This window comes from Amphiura filiformis, chromosome 7, assembly GCF_039555335.1.
Source record: "Amphiura filiformis chromosome 7, Afil_fr2py, whole genome shotgun sequence".
In the NCBI taxonomy this organism is placed as follows: Eukaryota; Metazoa; Echinodermata; class Ophiuroidea; order Amphilepidida; family Amphiuridae; genus Amphiura; species Amphiura filiformis.
The window spans coordinates 41,107,659-41,128,677 of record NC_092634.1 but is presented as its reverse complement, the minus strand read 5'-3'; the positions used below and the strand labels follow the sequence as shown (position 1 = coordinate 41,128,677).

The window sequence follows — 21,019 nt, the reverse complement described above, 5'->3', positions numbered from 1 at the left end:
AAATAAACGTTCTAATAGAAAAACAAGATAAGTTAGTTGTTGCTAACAAACAAGCAAAATGTTTCACTTGTATTTCATTGAGATACTGGTCTCATGGAACGTCCAAACAATCTGACATTGAGATATTTAATAGTATGCATATACGATGGTCATTCAAAATGTTCTACCTCCATCATCACATCATGCGCGTTTTTTTTTTGGGGGGGGCTTTGGGGCGCCAGCCCCGGTGTATCTAAGTAGGGGGCGGCAAAAAGAAGGGCGGCGGAAGAAGGGCGGCAAAAAGAATTAGTAAAGTAAAAAGGGCGGAAAAATTTGAAAAGCATTCAAAAACTGTAAAAAAATGGAACTATACATTGCTTTTAGGGCGCTAGCGCCTAAAATCCTTCTTTTTTTTTCTCTCTCTTCACTTTTTCAAACGACCGGATTGGGTCAATCTTTTCGGGTTGTTGAAGAAGGGGCGGCAAAATTTAATTGTCTTCAGCCCCCCGGGGAAGGGGCGGCCACGGTACGCCACTGTCACATCTCTCTTGTCTTACGTGCCAGGATATTACGAATTACCCTTAAACGTGTCGTCTAGTCGACAGGGTCTAAGTGTGTGCTAACACTTTTCTTTGATGACTTTGACCACACTTTATTTTTTCAAATATCTTAAGGGAAGAGGTATGAACGTTTGGACATTATTTATTGTGGGACATTAGAGCACATCAGACATATCGAATTGCATTCTGAATACGAAGAATGTCCTTCTGATATCAAATAATTTTCATTTTATGAAATTCGCAATGTAATACACATTTTATGGCAAATCATTAAAAATTGATATTTTTGATATTTAACAGTACTCTAAGTAAATTTTATAAATCTGATGATTTATATTTAAAGGGTATGTAGGTGGGATGAAAAGCCGACGATCAATTGAAAAATTTCTGTTGAAATCGCCCCCTATGAAAAAGACGTAGTGCAGGGCAATATATTCAAATTGTGTTCATCTATTGCTATGGTAGTTAATCCTATTAATTACGTCACTTCTATGGCGAATATTATTCCTTATTCAAACCAAGTCAATGCATGACCTCGGACTTACCTGCATGACTTTGGCGGGCTATTTTGAAACAGTCATGGTTGCACATCTACGTTGTTTTCGATTTTCTTGCAGTCTCCTCCGCAGCCAGTTTAGTACACCCCCTCAAACCGTCTACCAATGACCACGATTCACAGTGTCGACACCCTGTATTATAAATATTTTTCCCTGCAACTTAATACTCCGTTGGCACTCTCCCCATCTGGTAATGGCGGGGCAGATGATCCATGATAAAAGACCTCGTTTACAGGCGGCTCCGATCAGGGTAACGCCCGATTGTCGGCTACACTTGCCTGTCCTGTAAAAATACCCCGACCAGCTATCTACGGCGACCCCCTTCGTTCACCAGGTCACTTGTATCTGGCCGAAGTTTCGTCAGCGTTATCTCCTAGATTTCAGCTGTAAAATGCCTAGATATGCCCGACATAAAAAAAATATATTTCAGCGAACGCAAGAAAAGGAGTCCTATCTGATTGGCTAGAAATCGATCGCTAGATCGCTCAGTGGTGAAGTACAAACTCAAAATGTAGAGATGTATTCAATTGTATTTAAATCAATATTCTATTGACGCAGATAAAGAAAGTTGCATAGTGTCTCGATATGTGCATTGCATTATAGACTTGTGATTTTATATTCTATACAGCACGTGGGTCTGATTTCAATTCTCAAACCGTTGAATATATCACAGTTTTAATGTACGATTTAAAAATCGTTATGTATAAAATGCAGTAAAATATATCGCCGCTGATTAGTGTATTGAATTTCCAGTTAGTTTATTGAAAACAAAACCTGGGTTTTACCTGACAAATCGAATTTTCTTGTAATGGCAACATCATATGGGGTACTAAGCATGCGCAAATCGTAAAAACGTGTAGAATAGAAACTCTGTGGTATCTCATATCGTGTAAATGGTATGCTTGGCTCGAGTCGCTCGGCCTATCTCGAACAAAATCGCCATTCGCCGTACTATCACGGCAATTTTTGACACGAAAATATAGGGATGTTGACGCTGTGCGATACCGCCATTTCTGATTAGCTAAGAGGGCGACAATGCAAAGTCGATTAAAATCTGACCAGTGGATTAAACTCCTGGCTGAATAATCAGCTGGACGAGCAGCGCGTGCTGGATGACGTCATGGGAAGAGTGTTAGCCAATCAAAAAAAACTCGTTCGTTATCATTGGCAGACTGTTTGTGTGGAGGGAGCGGAACCAAACTGGCTGCTGGGGAGACTAATTGTCTTGTTCCCTTTCGCGCTGCCCGCTGATTTCCTTGTTGTCAATATCGCTTATCACACGACCTAAGCGCCCGCCCAATTGGTGCAACGTGACATCACTGCAGCCCAAGTATAGAAACATGGCGACTTCCACTGATGACTTTAGTAAATTAATTACACTAATTAGCAAAAGTGTTTGATTCTAACAATACCGTCAATGTAACTAGAAAGGCAAGTACTACAATAATACGTACTTTAAAAAACCCTTTAAATTGAACTTTGGAATTTCGAATTTGAAAAGTATAAATCACGTTGGGTCTAAGGGTGTGCTAACACTTTTCTTTGATGACTTTGACCACACGTTATTTTCTCATATCTTAAAAAACAATTTAAGCTAATTGAATCGATAGTAACCCGTTTTGATTTACATTTGTATTTTTACAATAAGAAGTCAATGTTTTGCTACAATACAATCTTAAGATTTATATAATTATACTAAAAGTAATTTAATAATGAAATCATAATAGATTATGCATGATTTTGAAACCAGATACAAATGGGAAGCAATTACTTCACCTAGACGGTCAACTTGTAAATTAGTAAGTTCTATACTACCAAACGCATTTTATTTTGCACAACAATGGCTGTATAAAAAGGCTAAGCAGTGGATACTGCATAGGTCATTTTGGTACAGAAAAAAATCAAAATGGATAACAAAGCCCCGAACTGTGTTAATCATTTGAGCGGAAAATCAAGAGTGGAAAACCACACACTGCTGTAGAGAACCCAACACGCGATATAACTGTTGTTGCAACAACAACAACAACCAAACTTAAGGAAATATGTCATGAATTGAAGAAAAGTCTATACTTTGCCGGACATTATTTTCCAAGTCAATTCGTAAAATATTAAAATCTATACAATTTGGTTTAACTCGTTAAAGCTCCACATCTTGAGCACAAGTTATTGTTATCTGTAAGATTAGCTAAAACAAACCTTAAGTTTATGCAAGTGGCCTGAAAACATAAAAACATAACAAAAATAAACCGCATGTCTATTAAAAATCACAAATATTTAATGTCAAATCAGTGCAGAGTTCGCTTGATATACTTTGGTTTTCATAGGATTTATGGATATCATATTGCAATAAAACAAAAATTGGAATGTTTGAAAATGTATTTTTTTTATGGATTTCTCCATTTGTTGGCAGATTTACTTTACAAATAGTTACAGACAACAAACGATTCACTTTAAAGCTTAAACGTAACAAAAGTAAACTCTTTTTTAGACTGTTCACTACAAAACGAGTTATCCCTTGGCCTATAATAAGGCTCCTTGAACTAGTGACTTTTCACATTTTAAAGAGTAAATACCAGTAGTTTGCGCTTGAATTGTTTCGAAAACTAACGTAAATCAGGCGTAAAATAGAATTACGCCAGGGGATGGGAGATTTTAATAAGGGGAAAGCATGAAACTTTTGCAGGTCGTGCGGAGAAATCCCGGGGGAGAAATCTGAATTTTTTAATTGAACAATTTGCAATGTTAAATTTTAAACTCAAGAAAATGGAAAACTAATGGGGAGAGGGGGTGGGGGGCGTGTTCATTTTCGCATTCTTCCCTGGTGCAAATATTGAACGGTCCCTATTTATACACCTTGGTATTGACGGAACAAAAAGTAGTATTGTACGATTGTAGTAAACATCTCAAAAAAAGTAATCACCCCCAAGTAATGGACATTATTCAAAAACGGTCTATTGTATTACAAATCTGTAATATGCGTTGGAAACAGAATTTATTTCTGCACATTTGACACCTCATTTGTAGCAATTGACTAAATAAATCAATTTAACCCAAGAAAGTTGCAGTAAATTCTATTGATTTGTATTCAGTATAATGGAAGGAAGTCTGTGTAATAATATCCGAGTGTTTTTTTTCTATTATTGTAAGTGCAACTTTTAAATCTGGACCTCACTACATTAAACCGGTGTTTTATTGTTTTCTGTGCTATCGTATCAAATGAGGTGTCAAAATGCGCAGAATTCTGCTTCCAACGCAGTTTACAGATTTGTAATACAATATCCCATTTTTGAATAATAGTCAATATTTAAAGGGGGTAATTACTTTTTTTTGAGATGTTTATATGAGCAATAAGAATGCTATGCGCCGTGCAATTAGTCATTATAGCTATAATAGCGAAGTTTATTGGTGTGGTCGATGGTCTCCACATCCAAGCAAAAAGGTAAGTCAAGTTTGCAGAGGCAATGTTCACTTAAACCAAGCTGGTGTCGTGTGAGTATTCTGTTCATTAGTACTCAATGTTTTGTTGAAGACGGATTGAACCCTAAGTTCAACCTGAACTTCATTCGTTTTTATTTTTAGCAAAACAGAACTTTGATTCCGCAAGTGGCAAGTGCATTGGATATTTTTTTTCTGTGCCAGAAGCCGGAGTTTGAATGTATTTACGTACATGTACATCATTAGTACCGTCCCTGTTGATATTTCGGCCCTATAGGGTATGATAACTGTTGGTATGGTGTTATTTAATAATAAAAACACAACCCAACTTTGACCGGTTTTTTTATATTTTAATGGTCAGAATGTTTACATATTCTTAACAATATCATCTTTAAAATTGTTTGTCAATAAAAGTGTGAAGATGCTTCGTTGAGATATATCAAACTTGTCCTAGAAATGGATATCCTGCGCTTGAAAAAGCTTTAGATTATTTTGTATCCCGCTTTGCATTTCTTAAACTTAGAGGTAGTTCGCGAATAATTCCTGTTACTTTACATACAATTATCATAGGCGTTGATTGGGAGAAGGTGGAATAAATACCTCCAATTATTTTGATAGGGAGATGGTCCATACAATCAACCTCCATGTTGACGAGGTTTCTGAACTCATATGTGACCATTTTACTAGTCTAAAAAGTGCCAATTTTTGCGCGCTTCCCGTGAATTGATTCCACTTTTGAACCATATTTCACCAGTTTAGCTTCAATATGCCAAAAGGTGCTGTATTCACAAAACTTAAAGATATCAGTGTCCCCCACCAATGTCAAAAATAAATCTACGCCACCGATAATTTAAGCATTTGTATCACTTCTCCGTAACTGGAACGTCTGCGCCACTTTTATGCATCGGGGGCATACTAGACAGAGATACCTGAGTCCGACTGGGGGGAAATGTCCAAATCATTCCGCTGACCTGCTCCTACTTGAATTTACTGGCCTTAATTCGCATGAAAGTTAAAGTTAAAAAAAGGCGAGGTGTCATTTCAATTGTTATACCGTTCCGGTCATTGGATCGGGTCTATATTTTGTTGTTGCACGAAATTATATAGGTTTCATCGATACATTGTAAATTGAGTTCCTTTTAATAATATCATTCCTTCCCAAGAATATCAGCATTCGCTTGAAATATTCAGACGGTGACTTTACTAGAATTGGTTTCTGTAACCCAAGACATTGTTTTGAATAAGATTTTCTTGTCTCATAATTTGTATTCAAGAAACAAAATGAAATAAATTGGAAATAACTGTAGTTTTATGATCTAGGCTTCGCACCTTCTCAGACTCATCAACACAAATAAATAAAAATAAATGAATAAATGAATAAATGAATAAATGAATAAATGAATAAATGAATAAATGAATAAATGAATAATGAATAAATGAATGAATGAATGAATGAATGAATGAATGAATGAATGAATGAATGAATGAATGAATGAATGAATGAATGAATGAATGAATGAATGAATGAATGAATGAATAAATGAATAAATGAATAAATGAATAAATGAATAAGTGAATAAGTGAATAAGTGAATAAGTGAATAAGTGAATAAGTGAATAAGTGAATAAGTGAATAAGTGAATAAGTGAATAAGTGAATAAGTGAATAAGTGAATAAGTGAATAAGTGAATAAGTGAATAAGTGAATAAGTGAATAAGTGAATAAGTGAATAAGTGAATAAGTGAATAAGTGAATAAGTGAATAAGTGAATAAGTGAATAAGTGAATAAGTGAATAAGTGAATAAGTGAATAAGTGAATAAGTGAATAAGTGAATCAGTGAATCAGTGAATCAGTGAATCAGTGAATCAGTGAATCAGTGAATCAGTGAATCAGTGAATCAGTGAATCAGTGAATCAGTGAATCAGTGAATCAGTGAATCAGTGAATCAGTGAATCAGTGAATCAGTGAATCAGTGAATCAGTGAATCAGTGAATCAGTGAATCAGTGAATCAGTGAATCAGTGAATCAGTGAATCAGTGAATCAGTGAATGAATAAATATATGAATAAATATAACAAGTGTTATTTTTCAGGTGACTAACTTTGGAATTAAAAGTGCTCAAACCCATTACAGGTGAGCGTAGAAACAAATTCAAAGTATAGACCTCTGGAAAAGGCAACCGTTACTACTAGTTTCACAGCATACCCTCACGTACGATCATTGGGTATACCGATCATCAGGCGGATAATTTGTAATGGTCTCATTTAACAGAAATGCATATACATGTATAAATAATATGAATAAATAATTAAATATATGAATAAATAATTAAATAAATACATGAATGTATTATTTATACAAGCTGGGCCTACGTTTTCTAAAAACCTTAGTTCATCTTCACACTATGATGACTTTGACCATATTTTTATTATTTATTTTTTTCAAATATCTTTAAAAAAACCCAATAATCTAAGCTATGTAATTGAACAGACAGTAATTGTGTCTGTGATATGTTTTGGTTAATGGCCCATTTATATCCAGTATTATGTATTCTATTACTCTTACGACCCATTATTCAAAATCGCGCACTGTGATTTGTTAAAACCCGTCACGTGAGAGCCCATTATTCTGCAATAATGGGTCAAGCGCCGTAACACATTCTAAACACAGCATTACGCTTGGTTACGCGTGCAAAATATCCCGCGATACGCGCTGTCACTTACGCGTTCGCGCTCCACCTTGTAGTAAACAACTTAAAATATTTGTACCAAAAAATGATATTTTCTCTTTAAATTCTCTTTAAATCGCACTATTTTCTGATAATAGAATAGAAATAAAGGGCGCAGCATTATCCTTTATACGCATATAATCTGTCCTCGGCAGTAAAACGTTTAAATAATGGGTTCGGCTGCGCCTCACCCATTATTTACGTTTTACTGTCTCGTACACATTATTTGGGTGTAAAGGATAATGCATTACCCTTTATTTCTTAATTCGTTTTTTCTATATATAAAGGTGATCCAAGATTTAGGGCATTATACTGTTACATAATATAAGAAAGGTACAATAATGACAACACAGAGAACAACTGCAATTAATATACCCTTATATCAAAGTTCAATCAATACGACATTTTGTAAAACTCAGGTGCATGATTAATTTCCATTTTGTAGACAAGTTTGGGTCTAAAAAATTCCCCCAAATTTGTCATATCGCAGCGACACAAGATGCTCATTTTACGATTTTCGGCAAATATTTTTTAAGACAATACAGTTTTAAAATATTTAAAAAAATTTAAACCTGCAAAAAAGGGTTCAAAGTTTGGTCGTGTTTTGATCGAGAAAGCATCGTAGTATAATATTTTTCCTAAAGTAGATTTAATGAATATGTACTTGGCCGTGTTAATTGTTCAAGACTTAAATATTGTACTTGGCCCCAATTTTGGGTAGTGATTTGATAAGTAGAGAAAGCACTGTAGCATAATACTTTTCCAAGAGTAGATTTAATGAAGACTACGTAACTGACCATGTCCATTGTTGAAGACTTCTGTACTTGGCCTCGATTTTTAAAGATAAAATACACCTACTATTGCTGTGCATTTGGGTGTTTTAAGTCGCCTGATTTGTCTTAATACTTGAAATTAAAACTTCTTTGGTCGCACCTGAATTAGGTGTGCTGTAATGGAACATATATGAATGATATAGAATACGGTTAGTTGTGTTTCAGCTTTTTATCATTAAAAAACACTATAGCTACTGTTACACTACTTAGAAGAGGCGTTTCATCAGGATTGAGTGTGTTTTACATTGGAGTGACCAAATTGAGGTTTTTTTTTTGTCATTATCTGACACCTCCGACTTATCATCGATGATGTGTTTCTTTTTCCTGTCTCTTTACAGGTGTAACAGTTAGTCATATCTAGGCGATGGAAGCGTCAAAATCTACTGAAAACCTTGCTCCTAAAATGTCTAGTGAAAACGGTCGAATTCAACTGGTGTTGGTAGTAATCGCAGTGGTAGTTGCCGTTGTTGCATTGATTGTAGCATGTGTGGGTATCAGTCTCAAAGGAACTACTCAAATCATGTTACCAGGCTCTGGGGATGATGGAGTATCATCAGGTATGGCTTTCAAAGATTATAAATCGAACCAAGTTGGAACTTGAACAGTTCTCAGAACGATTTTCAATGGCTATGGAAATAACGATTAAGTTTTGAAATAGTTGCCCTCAAGTCTGAGTTTGGCCATACAAGGGCCAGTAATATATTGGTGGACGTTTGTGCCATATATGGTCAATTCCAGCGAAAGCGGGACAAAATTCTCTCTATGTTAACTTTCCACTTTAAAATGTCATTAATAAAGGAAATCACGTTATTGATGGAGCATATCATGTCACGTCCAATGTGCTCTCTTTGTGCATATAGGCCTTTACTAGCAAGTCATACCAGGGGACAAGTTATGATGACTTAAATGAATTGGCGTTACCCACGAATCCAAAGATAAAGCACCATATATGTCATTAAATGTCCTTCAATCAAAATGACATTATTACCGTTAGAAAGACGTTTGCATGATCTCTCATCATATGTAAAACGATTGAATTCCACCAAAGTTTGTGGACTCTAGAGGCCATTAAGTCAATTTGGCTAATAATTTTGTTACCCGCGTATCAAAAATAAAATGATCGTTCTGAAAAATGTTAAGTGAATATGCCATAAATGACTATATCATGAAACGAAATTTCGTTCTATAATTCTGAGGTCCAAGTGATTATTTTATGCAAATACGTTTTACCCATAAAATTCCATAAAATCAAATTTGACGTTACCCACGTATCAACTGTTACCCACGAGTCCAGCAAATATAATTGCCATAGCTTAAATTAACATTTAATGACTTGGGACACTGAATTTAGTTTGACAAGCGCTTAAAATTGTAAATCGTAAAAATACGTTCACCGCTTTAAAAAGAATCTACGACGGTTTAAACTTTTGTTACCCACGAATTCCGAATAGATGCTAACCTTGAAAAATAAGGAGATTGTTTATTTTAAGTTTAAATCATCACATATTCAAGCCATGTGTATGCTATAATTTTGACAGTACTTACAGTTTATACACCTAAGAAACGCAAACCCCAAACGGTACTATAGTACTTATAGCTTTACCCACGAATTCGGCGTTACCCACGAATCCAAGGATTTACTCGTAAATTATATGTTTCTTATGCATCTTAACATTTTGAAAACATGCGAAATAGGTTCCAAAACAGTCCTGTTCAATAGCGTCCTCTTGAAGGTATACTGAAGCTGCATCATGAAGTTTTGATTGGTTATCCTAAATTACTATTTTTTGGGTAAATGCAATTGGTTAGAGAAACGGGAATCATTGAAACACAATGGAGGAATAACCGCATTGTGGTTTCCAACCTTCTGTAATATTTTCTATTTTGACGCTTACCAATACATACCTTCAAATATGTGTTACCCACGAACATTTTGGTTACCCACGAATCCCTACTTAAATTATAGTTAACAATGTATTGATAGTGTTTTAGTTCATAGGAACTGTCAAACACGAGTTAATAGAATATTGCTGCATGAAAATATGAAATGATTTTACTAAAACAATAATATAAAATTGTTTGCTCTGTCTATTTGAATTTGGCAACTTCATTATTCTCAAAATTTTTATACCCAAAATGCCATAATGATCCATTCTAAATATTCCATGTAGTCTGTATTTTGATTAAAATTCATTTTAGTGCCATTGCAGCCTGAATTATTGACATACCGAAAAGTATTTTTTATTTTTATTTAAAACAATTAATAGGAATTGCTATTTTCCAGACGCTGTTACCCACGAATCCATCCGAGATCCTCATCCTGCGACGAGATACAAAATCTAACTTTATATTTATATGAAGCATTTATTCTAATCTTTCGAAATAATACAGTAATGTTAAATGACAGCCACTTTGGAAAGAGTTCGAAGAATTGACACAATCTTAACTGTACACCTGGTTCTTTCTTAAAATTTGTAATAACCAAAATATTTCTTTGTAGATATATGTAATAAAATTCTATTTTACGTTCAAAGTCTTCACCGATTTCTAGTGTATATGAGTCACACATAAAATATTGAAAGATATTAAAGAAAGTGAAATTTTATGGCGTACAACAGGTGAAAAATGCTTGAATTCGTGGGTAACATGCATATGCGCATTTAACACTTTATTTAGTCTAGCAAGAAAAGTCATTTTTCAATCCGATGGCACTTCCACCTGATGATTCACTAGACATGATCGTCTCATTTGATAAGTCTAGAATTGAAAAGGAAAACATTTTCAAAATGGCCCCCAGAGAGAATTTTGGCCCGCTTTGGCTGGAATTGACCATATACGGTCCTCATTTTATACGTACCGGTGCGGCAGCAAAACGCTCATAACGACAGAATTCACGGTAGTATTGAAACATTAACACCAACGGTAAATGTTCAATTCCATTTAGGAATTATAACACATTAGCTCACATTATTTGTTTGAACGTTTCACTTCCATCTGTTACTACACCATTCCAAAAATACAGCAGTAGTTTTGGGGATTAAAAAATATTTTCCTGTTTTGCCAAATGAAACATGGCTAAATCCTAATCATTTAGTTAGCAATGGTTAGTTCTAACTGGCAATGAAAGTATAATTTTAATATTTTGCCGATTTTTTTTAAAAATAAGGGCTAAACGTGCGTTTTAGGGTGTTTTCGTATGCTGTGACAATCAAGCCCAAAGACTTGTACTAACGACTAATTTCAAGTTATGCATTCTAATATTTGGAAAACACATTTTCTAATATATTTTATCACCAGTTATCAATATTAACATAAAATATTAAAACTATGAGCAAACTCATAGCCTAGGCTCAAAATTTTGAATGCTTAGACTTGTGCAGAGTCTTTGAATTTTGTGACTGCAATTCTAAGAAAACATGTACATTTGTATATTTTGGCTCTTTTCCCTAAAATTTCACAAGTATTAAAATTTGACTTTTATTGTCAAGAGCTAACTAAAGGATTAAGATATAGCTGTGTTTTATTTGGCAAAACAGGAAAATATTTTTAATTTTCTGGAATAAGAAGTAGAATCATAACACATTATTTGAAAGTTGAAAAAAGTAATAAATATTGATAATATCTGTGACATAGGCTTTATTTATATTGGACCTGCCTGTAGTCTATTACACGGTAGAGGATAGTACAAACAAAATTCCTATCGGTCAATTTGAAATGCCGCCATTGTTTTAAAATAATTTCGGGCTTTATTCTTCTTTAATATTCAGGAACCTCTGGCGACAAGATCTGGTCTCTTGCAATTGGACATGGCAACTTCAAGGAAGCGTATATGTAAGTACTGATCAATGACTGACTTAATGAAGAATTGAATGAACGAGCAATTAAATGGACGAATTCGGGTGCACGTAGGGTCACTGTAATTGGGAAATTGTCTTGTATTGTATCTTTAATATAATGATGATAAGCATTGATAAGTACATGCAAGTATACATTCCCTCATTTCAAATGTAAGATTTGGTTTCTCTATTGTTCAGAAACTAAAAATCAAAGGATTAAAAGGTAGAGCAGATCTAGTCTGCGATCATAACACTATTGTGCTGTGAGGACACGGTATATAACCATAAGTATACAATGGCCTGTTGTGCTAACATAATTATTATTGGATATCTATCACTGCGGGCGGTAAATCTGATTTAGTCTTACCTCAGATAAGTCTGTCGTAGGTGGCATACCTTCATATCACCGTATAATTACACCCCGAATTCTAGGCCTAGAAATCATGTGCGTGTATTGAGGGGGGGGCGGGAGCATTGTTTGTTTGTATGAAACATAAATACTGATTGAGATGATTTGATTATGAATTAGTTTATTGTCCCCGGAAAGCACAACCCATATCTCTTACTGAGTCTTACCTAGGCTCCCCACTTCCCCACCTATATAACCTCATCTTCCCTAAGTGTCTCCTCCCCTCCTCGCCTCCCCCTACATTCGATGAAATGAAAAAAGAATTAAATTTTCCACTTAGCATATTACTGCATGCCCCCTTAAATGGCTCATTCTCAGGTCAAATGAAAGAATGAATGGATGAACGGAAATGAATGAATGAATGAAATGAATGAATAAATGGCGTGAATGATTGAACGAGGTCAACGAAGGTACGAATGACTGACTGACGGAATGAATAAAATTCATGCACCCCGATTCCGGTCCCCAAAATACACGAACGGAACAACGAACGATAACATTTACATGATTCCTATAATGCACTATGATTGGGAAATTTGATCAATATAACCTAATTTTAAAGGCAAAGTCCCCATTAACACACACATTGCTGCCAACTAGCCAATAGTCGAGAATTGTGAAATTAAATTAGATATTCTTATAGAAAACATTCATATTGTCCCACTGCATTAATTTTATTCATAAGTCTCAATGTTATGAATGTTAAATAAAAAAAACCCAGATATTTGCATACAATCCCAATGTAAGGTAGGTCAACTGTTCCACATGTGTACAGAAGGCAGACATACCAAGGTCAGAAACCCCATTGGGTTATGGGAATGTCTTTAAACATCCTCTGATCTTACAGAACAAGTTTCCGTAAACCTGAAGTAATATACTTTACTTAGCCTCAGAAAGTGATCCTCGAACATGAATGTCATGGGTACAAACACTTATATTTTACAACTTGAGGTTGCATTTGAATAATGCTTCGAGAGATAGTGTTTTTGTGACTCTTTCTTTCATTGCCAACTGATGCTGTGTTTTATACGTATTTATTATTTTTAGCGATGAAGAAACTGGTACCTTAAAAGGTTTCCTGATAGATTTGACGAATGCAAGTAAGAAAAGTGTTTCACCCACAGGATATTGTAATGCAAAAACCGTTAAAATATCGCCATGTCGGTAGTAAATCTCAATTAAATACATTTGATACAAATATTATTTATTTATATTTTATTTTTAAATTTGATTTGTTCGAGTTCTGACAACCCTGGATAACCCAAGAAAGCTTCTATTGAAGCTTATTTTCATTGGGGTCCATTTGAACACCGGGACGGGTTGGGAATAGTCGGGGGTTAACACCCTACTCTTTTCGAAACTGGCTGCGAAATACATGTACAGGTACATGTACAGGTACATATACAGGTGTGGCTCTCTGCACACGGGACCGACAGCTTAACGTCTCCTCCGAAGGACTTTCATGATTCATTTACCCAATTCTAAATGAACCATGGGGAGAGCGGAAGTCCGAATTTAATCTACAGAAGTTGCCAATTAATTGCAGGCTTTTTTTCCAAGTTAATAGCCCAGCAAATCGCCACCGCCGTGAATTGACCCGGGATCTCATCCACTAGAGGCAAGTACCCTAACCATTGCGCCACGCTCCCCCTAAACAATATCAATAACATGGAAAACAAGGGGGAAATAATAAGGAACTTAAATGGAGCCTTGAGGTACACCTCAATTCATACTTTTGTATTCTGAATGGAAAGAGTCGCCAATTTAATGTTTTTCTTTTCATGGATCAGCAAGTTATTATTTTAATGTGAATCTTGTTTTCACTCCATAGGTGTCTCGATATAATTAGAATTGTGCAATGATTAACTCGCTTTTCACACTCTTTATATATAGTTTGCAAAATAGGCAATAAGAACTGCCGCATTGTGTACGACGTCTGGACACGTTGTTGGGATTCAGAAGAAGGACAGGTTGCACGTGGTGGAATCGGGCTTATGGGTGACTGGTACGATGCATGTCCAGGTAGGGATAATGATTATCAACAAAACAACATCCGCAACAACAGGAATAAGTTAAGGTGGTACGCAGGATCGCTAAAAGTGTGAAGATTTAGTCATTGTTCTTTAAAAGTTATGATGATAAGTATATAAAAGTATAAATTTTCAGAAAGGAAATGATGCAAGGAATCCAACTAGCGCGGCACATTCCTGCTAAAGCGAGTACTTTTTGAGAAAAGCGTCAAATTTAATTTTCCATGCCAATTTTTTTTTCGGTCTTCCATCACAGGTTACCCCAAATATCCAAATTGACGAAAATGGCATATTTCGTCGTCTGTATTCCATAGTGGCGTATAGTGGGGCGCCGCGAATAAACAACTTTTCGAGAAAATCGGGTTTGAAGAAATGCCAATTTAAAATCGAGTTGTGTAAATCAGACATTCATTATATTTTGTAAATGATGTGAAATTTCTGTAGTAAACTAAATAGATTTTATTGTTATATATTTTTCAAAAGAAATAAATACATACTATTGCTGGCAAACTGAAAACAAAAAGCACAAAGCTATACGTCACTATGGAAAACAAGCAAAACACAACTAACGTTAACCTTACGCCACCTCGGTCGCCGTGTAATCCTTATGGCGTTACTTTTCGTCGTTTGTATTCCATAGTGACGTATAGGTCTGATACGTCACTATGACGTGTACGCCACTATGACATACAATGTTTTTAATTTTTACCGATATTTCATAATTATAAAATGTGTATAAAAAGTGGCGTATGGTCGATACGCCACTATGGAAAACAAAAAATTTCACTTTGTAACTATACGCCACATTTAATTAATTAATTACTAATTAATTAGCTAGTTTTGACTGATGAGACTAAGAATAATGATAGAAAACATCATTAAAAACATATGTGCCAATTTTCAAAAAAATGACCAAAATCACTATACGCCACTATGGAATACAGCCGACGATTTGTTTTCTTGTTAGGTTGGTATGGAACCTATGACAGATACAGAACATATGCATTCACTGAACCATACGGCAAAGCTGACCGTGAAACCCTGTATGTCAAACCCGGTAGTCCTCTGAAGACGTCATGGAGGGAGCAAGCTGGGAAGAAGATTGGTATTCTCGATGGCTGGTTTACTGACGAGTTTTGCTTGAATCGCAATGCTGACAAGTTCACATCGGTAAGTCATTTCCGTATGCAAAACTCCTTCTGTCAGATCATTTCTGGCAAACTCTCGTTCAGATTCTCACCGCGGATTCTCACCACAAAGTGTGTTCTTTTGATATTGTTTTGTACTGCCTTTGCACAGGGTGGAAGGGATGCACAGTCGATTTTCTTTATTCTTGCAATGGGCATATAATCACCTTCACTCTTACGCATCAATGCCTTGTACCTGGCATCACATGTCAGAAGTTCCGAACCTACACAGCGAACAGACAAATGATGTGTACCTCCCCAGAGGTCACCGACCTCAGTGTCATTACATGATTTGCATCCGACTCCATCTGCTGATAGGGCTTCACCCAGGGGGGGGACTTAACACAAATGACCATACGGGTATGTTCCCCCGGAAATACATTTCTTTTTGGACTTCGCAGCTCCCAAAGACCCCTATATTTGACCAAAATTAAGCTCCGAAGGACCCTCAATTTTGCTAATTTCAGCTCGTAAAGACCTCAAAATTGCTCATTCCTCATATGGGAACATACCTACCCAAAATTGTTTGATGTGCCCCCCACCCGGGGGCTCTGAAGAGACGTGATATGAAATACGTGACTGAAGTTAACGCATGAATCTCCATGTAAGCAGTGATGATGCATGCTGGATTCACTATACTTTCCAACCCCGCTTTTCTGGCGCTTTTCACTTGAATACATGTTTCGGTTATTTGAACAAAAAAAACAAAAAAAAAAACATGTTTGTCCGACGGGCTAAAACGTCAATCCGCGGCAATTATCCCATACACTCAAAATTGGACCCAATTTAAAGAGGTCATGTTTAACCTTTGGGTGATTTGACACATAATGACCCCCCCCCCCTACAATATTGAGTTTGGTGTTACAGATAGTCCTTCATGACGTCTCAATATATGACATTGTTGTTGTCTTTTCAGGGAACACCTTTCACCTCTGATCAGATCGTACATTACACTGATCCACCAGATCTTGTCGAGGCTGTAATGAATGGAGAAGTAAGTGCTATTATATTTAATTTAATGTTTCACTTTTTAGCTAATTACATTTCAACATAAAAATCCCAACATTCCTTCATTATCTGAGTAGCCGAGGTATGTTTAACAGATCTTACAAAATAATAATTGGAACTTAGAAACCCCCACGAGTGTACACATGTGGTACCACGGTGATTCCTATGCGGTTTTCTACCCAACAAATCGCACAAAATGGCGACGCCCACTACATCTAATCTATTATGTCAAACTTAACACTAAACGTAGATCCCTCCTTTACAATAGCAGCGCCACAAATTGAAAATCCCTTCTTTTCATTGGGAGCACCGCGTTTCTACACGCCTGCAATCGCAAAATCTCTATTCTATTATATCAAACTTCACAATAACGTAGACCCCTTGTACTAATAGTTCAAATCAAATCAAATCAAATCAGCTTTTTTTCAAAACAAACAACAACTGTAAAAAAAACCCCAGATGCGACTGGTATTATTTCTCATAATAAGAGCAGTTTAAAACTATTTTCACCCATCATAGAGTCATTTAATTCCTGCTTTTCTTTTTTCCCCTTGCTTTTCTCTCCTGTCCTATGGGCCAAAAGGATTGCTTCTAGAATCTACATCGCTTGAGCAAAAACAAACAAACAAACAAACAAACAAACAAACAAAAATGGGAATAATAATGTCTTGGATATAAATGGGCCTGAATGTGGGTAGAAAACACAGTGTGTTACAGTCGGAGCACAATCTGGTCACGTACCTTTAACTTCTTTTGTCTGTAATAGTCCTCACATTCATGTTTCTTTGATACCATTTTCCCATTATTAAAGGTTGACTATGCTTTCAACCCTGACAACGGCTATGTTGCTGAAAACCTTGAGCGTGTTGAAGGTGATACAAACCTGCCTTGTTCCGTGCACGGTTCTGCCACCATGACCCGCCAGGTCAATCAGGAATTCTTGAACTGGTGGAATGAAGCACAAAAACGACTGATGGCAACCACAGAATACAAAACGATTTGCCAAGACTTGGAAGACGAACACGGTAAGTTAATGTAGATACAATAATAGGTTGCAATTGTTGCTTTCGCTTGCCTCAATTTGATAACCAACAATGGGCTATTCCAGATTTTTCACCAATTTTTGCTCTGGGAATACAAAAAAAATGGCCATAAAGAAGACATGGAAATTCCTAAAAAAAGGAACCTTTTTATTTTAGGTTTGGGAATTCCAAAAAATTTCGGCAAAAATTTGCATATCTTCTTTAAGGACACTGGGAATTCCCAAATTTTTTATCATTTTGCTGTCAAAATGGGAATTCCCATTTTTTTTTTGGATAACATTTTGGTCTAGGAATTCCCTAACATTTATGGTACAAACTTACATGTCTTCTTTAGGGGGAATGCCATAAATTTCTGGAATAGCCCAATGTCACTGCCCAACAAGATATCAGGTAGAACCAGAGTTAGTCAATTATGAGTGTCTAATTAGACATGACTAACAATAAAGTTAATGTTATGTTGACGTCTGAGGTGTATAATATAAGAATCTAAAAAGAATCACCATGATCACATGGGTCAAAAGTGAAAATTGTTCCAATTTGGTTTAAACCTGTCCTAAAATATTCCTCTGGTCATAAGGATTTAGAAAATATTCTACTTATCTACGACATATCAGTCTAGAGTTATTAGAGCCTTAATGTACGATATTTTTTTAGAATATACCTTTATTTTTTTGGCGTATTTGTAATACTTACACATGTTCCAACTTATGAGCAAACTGTCAAATTCGCCCTATTTATAGTAAAACGAGATAATTTTTCAGATTACGATAATTATGTCGGAACGATCGTAAATCGTAGTCTCCTACGAAGCCAGTTTGGTTACGCTCCCTCCACACATGTACGTGGAGGGAGCGTAAACAAACTTGCTGCGTATGAGACTAACTCTGAGGCCGCACTCGCCGTCCCAATCCAAAAAGTGCGAATGACAGAGGTGAAGTTTATGATGTTGTTTCTTTGCAAATTTCCAATGTTTTTCGCGTCCAAATGTATTGGGAACTTTCATAATGATTGCATATTAACTATTTTATAATTTTGGAAGAAAAAAAGTAAAATCTAAAAATTTAAAAAGATCGTACATTAAAGCTTTAACAAAAAGTTCGGAGGTCAACATTTGGGCTCTACACGGGTCAAAATCATCTTTAGTTTGTCGTTCGGCTTACATTGTCTACTATTTAACTATCGGTTTTTATTTTCCTTTATTCACAGGTCACAAACCTGGCCAGACTGCCAACAACTACTGTTTTCTATAAATAGCAAGACAGAAAACCAACATTTAAATAACAAAAAGCAAACCCAGCAAACGCAAAACGTTTTTCACATTATTCGCAAGGTTAGAAAAGGTTGACAGAAAACGTATAGATCCGGGTATAAATGTCGGGTTATATAAAGGGGATAATGGGCATAAAGGGTGTTCATAACATTCAACAACATGTTTTCAAAACATGCTGCTAAATTTCCTACCATATGATATTATTTGGTAAAATACTTTGTATTACATATTTTACAATAACAATTTGGCAACATTTCAATTTGTAGTTTGTTTTGAAACCGTTTTCATGACTTTTATATAACCTGACATTTTAATGTTATTAAAACGTTTTAACCAAAACCAAAACACAATATATATGCCGTTTTAAACATTTTTTCGTTTGCTGAGTTGTGTAACACTAACTAGTATTATGACAGAGTAGTTTAGAATAGCAATATCATTTAATTTTGGAGTTAATAAAATGTAGAGAATTATTGTTATATACGTGTACTTTTTGCAATTTGTTTGTTTTATTTAATTTCTTTTATTTTCACCTAGGTTACTCATTCGGTGGGTGCCTCTGTTCTTCCATGAGATAATGTCCAACAATAAACTGACCCATTCCATGTCAACTCCAGGGATGTGCACCGCAGCACCTCTTCAATTTTTTTTTCTGTGTGGTGGTAGATATTGATGAGAAAGTAAAATCCCGAAAATTTGAGCTTCATACTCCATTTCGTTTTCCCGATGGCATCAATTTGAAATTTAGGGGGTCAGCAAAAAATGTGTCGTAACGCGAAAGACGACGTTTGGAGGTCCATAAATGTATAAAGGGCACCCTTTACAACTTTGAAAAGTATGTATCCTGGGATACTTATTTGTGTAGAATTAGTTAGGTTTGCATTCTCCATAGACTTGTACATAAGTCATTATACATGCGAAATCAAAAATATGTACAACTCTATGGAGAATGCAAACCTGACTAATGTGTTGAAGCCATCGAGACCCCAAGCCAATATCTCTCAGAAATGTTGTACAAGGACATATTTTCAACATACCTGAAGTTGATGGTGGATCAAATTGTCTGACATTGGTTTTCAGGGGGGTCAAAATGTACAAAAAATGTACAATTGGGGTTTTGCATGGGTAATATCTCAGCTAAAAGTATTTTAATAGGCTCAATATTGGATAAGAGTAATGTCATACCAAAGGGCTCTGACTGGCAAAAAAATGGACAATAAAATTATTTTTACTTTTGGAGTTCTGACCCCCCAAAGTTGGTCCTGGATGGACGAAGTTGCATTTTGAGGGCCCTATATCTTTTAAAGTAAAGGAGTTACAAGTTTTCTGATGCCAGATTTGAATTCTACACAAATAAGTATCCCAGGATACATACTTTTCAAAGTTGTAAAGGGTGCCCTTTATACATTTATGGACCTCCAAACGTCGTCTTTCGCGTTACGACACATTTTTTATGCTGACCCCCCTAAATTTCAAATTGATGCCACGGGAAAACGAAATGGAGTATGAAGCTCAAATTTTCGGGATTTTACTTTCTCATCAATATCTACCACCACACAGAAAAAGAAAAAAATTGAAGAGGTGCTGCGGTGCACATCCCTGGAGTTGACATGGAATGGGTCAACTATCAAACACGGTTCTATATCCAAAAAGGACTTTTGTCTTTAAAAATATGATGATGTGATCGATAGAAAAGCTGGTTGTTGCTAACATTTTATTTCATTGTTAGAACTATTCCTATCTACCAGCTAGACTACCACGTCCAATTGCGAAACATGCAAGCAATCTTTATTATTACATGTAAAAATTGGACTAAACCCTTTGTCACTTTGCTATTTGCTACCTGTTTGCTATAGCAAGGTTACCTTTTCAGAGTCTTGTATTTTGCATCTTTTATGCATATCTTTTGAAATGACAACGTTAAGAAAAACAAGCTCAGCACCACCAACAAAGTCTTAACGATGGATCAAAATAAGATATTGGTAATACCAGAAGCACAGGAAGATATAAAAAGATTATTCCGCTCCTAAACAAGGTTCGAAAGAACCCGCTTAAAATACAGCAACTCCGAATGAAACGGACAGCAAGGAAAACAGGGTTGCACCGAAAAAAACCCCGTGCTATATAAATTATAAGTCACTCATT

General features: G+C 35.7%; 1 protein-coding gene across 2 annotated transcripts; it reads left to right on the top strand.

Moving 5' to 3' along the window:
- Positions 1–4,458: 4,458 nt before the first annotated feature.
- On the top strand, positions 4,459–19,300 carry LOC140156371 (uncharacterized). Of its 2 annotated transcripts, none has more exons than XM_072179336.1 (9): positions 4,459–4,535; positions 8,430–8,648; positions 11,859–11,922; positions 13,384–13,436; positions 14,230–14,358; positions 15,334–15,536; positions 16,470–16,547; positions 17,373–17,586; positions 18,811–19,300. In XM_072179336.1, exons 2-9 carry the CDS (start codon positions 8,456–8,458, stop codon positions 18,852–18,854), a joined length of 978 nt encoding a protein of 325 aa, XP_072035437.1. In that variant the 5' UTR covers positions 4,459–4,535; positions 8,430–8,455; the 3' UTR covers positions 18,855–19,300. The 2 variants fall into 2 exon arrangements, with proteins under 2 accessions (XP_072035437.1, XP_072035438.1); XM_072179337.1 differs by having other exon boundaries at positions 4,508–4,585.
- The last annotated feature ends 1,719 nt before the right edge of the window (positions 19,301–21,019 follow it).